At 40.8% G+C, this 6,447-nt stretch overlaps 1 protein-coding gene across 1 annotated transcript in view; it reads left to right on the top strand.

Annotated features, from left to right (window-relative positions):
• Positions 1-54: 54 nt before the first annotated feature.
• The window catches only part of RLF (RLF zinc finger), an 89,511-nt gene continuing 83,118 nt past the window's right edge, over positions 55-6,447 (top strand). Inside the window, exon 1 of the mRNA XM_033226964.1 lies at positions 55-320. Within this exon, the coding sequence (XP_033082855.1) occupies positions 84-320 (237 nt within the window). The 5' untranslated portion in view covers positions 55-83. The remainder of the gene's footprint in view (positions 321-6,447) is intronic.

Here is a 6,447-nt window from a genome sequence, read left to right as displayed (position 1 = left end):
GTCACCATGCGCGGGCGGACGGGGGCAGGGCCAGGGCTGAGTCACGTGGCTTGGTTGCCTACGCGCTGGTGGGCCGTGGGAAGATGGCGGACGGAAAGGGAGACGCCGTCGCTGTCGCCGGGGCTGGGGCTGAGGCTCCGGCGGTAGCGGGAGCCGGAGATGGAGCCGAGACTGAGTCCATGGTTCGGGGTCATCGCCCCGTATCTCCAGCGCCGGGAGCCTTGGGACTGCGGCCGTGTCTGTGGCAGCTGGAGACAGAGCTGAGGGAGCAAGAGGTGTCGGAGGTCTCATCTTTGAACTACTGCCGGAGCTTCTGCCAGGTGAGGGGCTGACTGGCTGGCTGAGGGCGGCGGGGCGGGGAAGTCAGGGAAAGAGGCCCTGGATCCTCTGCAAGCAGCAGGGTCCGAACTGAAAGGCGCCACCTCAGTGACTCGCCGCGCCCCCGGGCCGGGAAGGCCCAGCTTGGAAGCTCGACCGCTGGCCCCCCTGCGCCACTGCCCGACTTTGGCCACCCCTGGGGCGTTTTGCTCTGAGCCTTACTGAGATCCCGGAGGGCCCTGGCGGGTCCCTGGAAGGGCTGTGCCCTGTCGCCGTTGCCTGTGTCCTGACCGGGTGGTTGGAGCGCCACTGCCCCCTGAGGGATTGATTGCTTGTCCCTGCCGGGAGATCCTTTTTTGAGTGGAGTGCAGATCTCCGAACTGTTAAACCCGGGTTTTTCTGAATAATCCAGAGAGGTGTGTTGGGGCCAGAGATTTATTTTTGGAGTTAACATCTTTTGGGCTCCTAAAAGGTATGACAGTTGGCTTCGAAAGGCGTCTGGGGCTTTCTGATTAGGGATTGCGGAGCCGGTTGGTTGGCTGTTTTTTTCTTTTTCTTTCTTTCTTTCTTTCTTTCTTTCTTTCTTTTTTTTTTTTGACGTTTAAGCTGTTTTTTTGTCTTTTCTGTATTTCTTTGAGAGGATTGTGCTACCGAGAATAAGGCTGACTCTTTGGGTAGAAGAGGATGGGAAGAGGGATGTAGAGTGTGGCCTCTTTTGGCAGTCGTATGATCATTTCTGTGCCATGGTGGGTCCTAACCTATGATTACATATTTATGGGTGTGTTTAGTCTCCATGACCACTGCGAGATTTTTCTGTATGTTTTCAAGTCTTTCACAAATATAAATATCGGCCATTATTATTTCTACTTCCAATGTTTGTTCTATCAGGTTTCAGAGGCACCCCTCTGCTCCTTATCTGTTGTGCCTTAGAAAATGCAAAATAATCGTAGTATGTTGGTACTTGGAGTCTTAATAAGTAGTCCAGTATGCTGAATAAATTGCGGCGTTCTAAAATAATAATTTTGGGGGGCAGTTTGCTCTGTTGGTCCGGAGTAGAATAAAAGTTAGCTTGCTTGGTTGCTTTTCTCCCTCTCTCTGCTGAGACAGAAGCACCTCATCTCTTTGAATGGGATTTTGTCCTTACTCATCTTTTCCGTGGATTGTACCACTCCAGTTTTTGTGTGTACAACCTGCAACATTGCCCTGTACTATTAAATGTTAATGTGTTGTTCTCAGCTTCCTTAGTTTCCTAGTAATCATCCTTGTTTAGTAAGCTAATTTATTTTACAAATTTTTACTGACTTTATAGGGTAGTGCCGGGGACTTTACCAAGTGCTGGGGAAACATGAGTAAGACAGCACTTAGCCTTGATGAACTTACAAGTTGGTGGGAGGTGGTAGAAATGACAGTATTTCCAGTGCGGTTTTGGTAATGATTGAAAAGGAGGTGTTGTAGAGACAATGGTGAGGAGAGAGCCCTCATGGGATATCCTGATGGGAAAGACAATTAACTAGTAACAATAAGTAAAAAGATTATTTATAAATTGTAATATGTGCTTAGAAAGAAGTAACTGGGAGAGGCCACTTTAGATAGTAGACCCTGTGAGCTGCAAGGATGAAAATGAGTCACGTGAAGGTCTCTGGTGGGGAAGCATCCCAGTGCCAAAGGTAGAGATTGGTCAGGACCCAGAATGCTATGGGAGAAGGGGAAACTAATGGAAGGAGAGTGGTGGTGCAGAAAACAACTGTGGGTTTTGGGTAAGGCTTCTAAGCTTGAGTTGTCTCCCTGGAAAGATGACAAGAATGAATGTAACCAGTCACATTGAAGCTTGTCAAAGAATCACATATATATGTATTCTGCTTTATGTCTAGTGCTTGCAACTGCAGTTTTATTTAACGTAATATTTTAATGTCTTGAATCTTGGTGACACCAGAGATGTGATGACCCAGAAGAATTTTTAAAAGAAAGCATGTGTAATTAATTTGTCTTTTCTATGAAGTTTTTTTTTTACCTAAAATTTTTCCAAAAATTGTTTCTTAGACTAATAAATGAAATAAGAACAAGTATTCCTGTAGCACTATATTGTAATAGAAAGTACATGGGATTGGAAGTTAGTTGGATCTTGACTGTGACTTTACCACGTTGGATCTTGACTGTGACTTTACCACTTCTTAGCTAATAATCTTAGGTAACCGTGTCTGCAAAACTATCTTATTTTCTGACCTTTATCTCCTTATAATGCTTTACACAATCAGAATAGAAAGTTTGTGTACAAGTCTTCACAAAATTTGTCATATTTTTGACACAATTTTTCCCTGTAGTCCAGATAAAATCAACTATGTCCTTGATGACCCAATACAGAAAAAGTAAAAATTGTATGAAGAAAGCAGGAAAATTTTCACCATCAATAAATTTTGTTGAATAACTCTTGGTTTCACATTTGAAAAGAAGAGTAAGATATATTCATTCACTTAAGGAACACTGATTGTGTGACAGTTCTGAAGATGGGAACCTAGTTAAGACAGTTTTCTTGGACTCTAGGAGAGGAGCACATAATATATAAAGATAGGTAGTAGGCATTTTTACATTATCATGAAGGCCTGACCCCTGCTTATGGGATGCTTAATACTACAAATGTATTTTCATCAGTTATTTAGTTAGAAATGTCCTAGAGACTTAGATTGTACCAAGCAGATCCCTTTTGCAACATCCTGGGACCATATTCTCTCCAACTCTTGCAGCACTTAAAAGAAATGGCTCTATCTTTGGAATTGCACCAAATCAAGAAATAAACTAACATATGAGTGAATAGAGAAGCTTGTCTCATTCTGGGCATATTTTCAATTTTCATATGTTTGTGAAGATGATAAAATGAAACACTGAAAGTAATAGTTACTAAGAAAATGATACTTAGGTCAAACTGTATTCAGTGAAAAATTGTATTAAGTGACTATGGGATGTGGTTTGTTTTTTCTCTTTCCTTCAGTTCCTTTTGTGAAACCACTGCCAGACAGTGTGGATAAGATTAACTTTAGAAAACAGTCTTTCTTTGTTTTCCTGAAAAATTGATGATGTCTTCTCAAGTTTTTGCTGTATTTTGGGGACCAAGATTCCTTAAGTTTTACAATTGGTGTCTCTATTTGTAACAGAAATTTTGAAGACTTTTTTTTAAGTAAACTTCATTATCAAAATTGGAATTGTTGGGTGATTATATGGTTACACTTTGAGAATACTAGGCAAAGTAATTTTATGACTAAACCATGTTTATATGAGACACTTTTAGGTTCAAGACTAACAGTGACTTCGTAGATTTTTAGTGGCTAAAATAAGTAAGTACTACATTGAAATTTCCATTTTTCCTAGATTAGTGATGGAGTACAAGGGCTGTGAGTCAGATAACCTGTGTACTGGTTTCACTATTGAAATAGTTGTGTAACCTTGGTCATGTTATTTTCTTTAAACCTTAATTCTTTTGCAAATGGATAATAGTACTTATGTTTTGTATGCAGATTCATTGTTGTAAGGACTTAATAAGAAAATCTCTATTTTAAAAAATACCTCCAGAATTGTCTGTGTTATCCAGATTTCTTAGCTTTGTAGCAAAAAGTTTTCACAACCTTGGTCTCAGCATGCTTTTCAACCCTCCCCTGTCTCATCACCTGAATCCAACTGTTTACTCCTATTCAGGAGTTCTTTACTTGGAGTCAGTCCATGGACCAACGTGTGATTGCAGTTATTCCTGTGATTAAAATTTTGTCTGTAACTTTCCAAGCACATTATTTTGAGAAAGATGATTTTAATTTTCATTTGACTTTTCAAGATCCTATAAACTTATTAACTACATTAACAAGATCTCAGGCCATGCCTTTCCCTTTCATTGTGAGGTTCTCTCATTTTCTGCATGGGAGATTTTTCTTCTTTAGGGCCCAGTATAAATGTCATCCCTTCTGTGAAGCTTTTCCTGATTCACCAGATAGATTTCCTCTTATTTGTTTGGGATTTTTTTTTTCCTTGACACTTTGTATATACCTATAGTTTTAATTCTTAATTTTATTGCTGTCACTGTCTTCTTTCAGGTTTTCTCCTATTGCAGCCACCTCTTCACTAATCTGTTATTTTCTGACTGACATCTGCAGTTCATCTTTGTATTCTTTCTAACTTATAAATATAATCTTGTTAGTCACTTTATTCCCTAAAATGCCTCAATTTTTTTCCCCCCAAAGGCAAGATAAAGTTCAAACTTATTAGCTTGGTATACAAAGCCGTTTAGAATCCGAACCACCAACTCCCATTTTTCCAGCCTCATTTAAAAAGTTGGTTTGATCCCACCTTCACCACTGTGTCCATTTCTCACTTTGCCTGAATAACCCAGGGTCTTCCTTTCCCTATCTACCTATTTATCCTTCAAGACCTAGCTCAAATATTAGGGTCTTTCAGAAGCTTTTTCTGATTTCAGCAGGCAGTATTAGGTGGTTCTTTCCAATGTATTCTGTTAGCTTCCAGTACATAAATGTGGTGCCTAAATATTTGTTTCCATGTTTGTCTTTTGTATTGACTTATAAATCAATAAGAGCAGGGATCTTGTTTATTTTTTTTTTGTATACTTAGTACCTAGCAATTAGTACAATGCCTGTCACACAAAACTGATTTGTTAAATGGATTGTATTGTAGGGACTTCATGGTACACACATGAGATATACACTTAAAAAACAGTACTTTAGGGGGAACAGCTAATGTAAAATCTATTATGTAAAAAACAAATTTACCATAAGAAATTACTATAAAGGGCGAGGATGTGGAGAAATAGGAACATTTTTACACTGTTGGTGGGACTGTAAGCTAGTTCAACCATTGTGGAAGACATTATGTGGCAATTCCTCAAGGATCTAGAACTAGAAATACCATTTGACCCAACCATCCCATTGTTGGGTATATACCCACAGGATAATAAATCATACTGCTGTAAAGACACATGCACACATATGTTTGTTGTGGCACTATTCACAATAGCAAAGACTTGGAACCAACCCAGATGTCCATCAGTGATAGACTGGATTAAGAAAATGTGGCATATATACACCATGGAATACTATGCAGCCATAAAAAAGGATGAGTTCGTGTCTTTGTAGGGGCATGGATGAAGCTGAAACCATCATTCTGAGCAAACTGTCACAAGGGCAGAAAAGCAAACACCACATGTTCTCACTCATAGGTGGGAATTGAACAATGAGAACACTTGGACGCAGGGTGGGGAACATCACACACTGGTGCCTATCGTGGGGTGGGGAGTGGGGGAAGGGATAGCATTAGGAGATATACCTAATGTAAATGATGAGTTAATGGGTGTAGCACACCAACATGGCACATGTGTACATACATAACAAACCTGCATGTTGTGCACATGTACCTTAGAACTTAAAGTATAATTTAAAAAAAAAAAAAGAAGGTACTATAAAGGAACAGGATAGGAGCTTTTGGCCATTTCTTGGAGACATTACTTATCAACCTCAGCCTACATTCATATAATAATGTACACATTTACATGTGTGCAGTGAGGAATAGCATTGATGGAGAGAGAAAATGAGAGGCCTAGTATTTTTTTTTTTTTTTTTTTTGAGACGGAGTCTCGCTCTGCCACCCAGGCTGGAGTGCAGTGGCCGGATCTCAGCTCACTGCAAGCTCCGCCTCCTGGGTTTAGGCCATTCTCCTGCCTCAGCCTCCCGAGTAGCTGGGACTACAGGCGGCTGCCACGTCGCCCGGCTAGTTTTTTGTATTTTTTAGTAGAGACGGGGTTTCACCGTGTTAGCCAGGATGGTCTCGATCTCCTGACCTCGTGATCCGCCTGTCTCGGCCTCCCAAAGTGCTGGGATTACAGGCTTGAGCCACCGCGCCCGGCGAGAGGCCTAGTATTGAGGAAGAGTTAGCCACCTAACAGGACAATAGTTTGGAGATGCCAAGATGGAAATAATCAGTCTGCTTACCTTGAGGTTGATGGCCATGAAGGCTCTTGAGCCTTACCTCTCTCATATTTCAATAAGTTTTTAATGCACTAGCTTCTCTTCTTGTACTGCCTTCTTTTTAGTGATATTTAAATAGAAACTACATGACAAGTAGTTCTCCATAGCAAAA

Source organism: Trachypithecus francoisi, unplaced genomic scaffold (genome assembly GCF_009764315.1).
Source record: "Trachypithecus francoisi isolate TF-2019V2 unplaced genomic scaffold, Tfra_2.0 Lachesis_group12, whole genome shotgun sequence".
NCBI lineage: Eukaryota > Metazoa > Chordata > Mammalia > Primates > Cercopithecidae > Trachypithecus > Trachypithecus francoisi.
The sequence above is the reverse complement of the archived record's forward strand: the minus strand, read 5'-3'. Positions and strand labels throughout refer to the sequence as shown.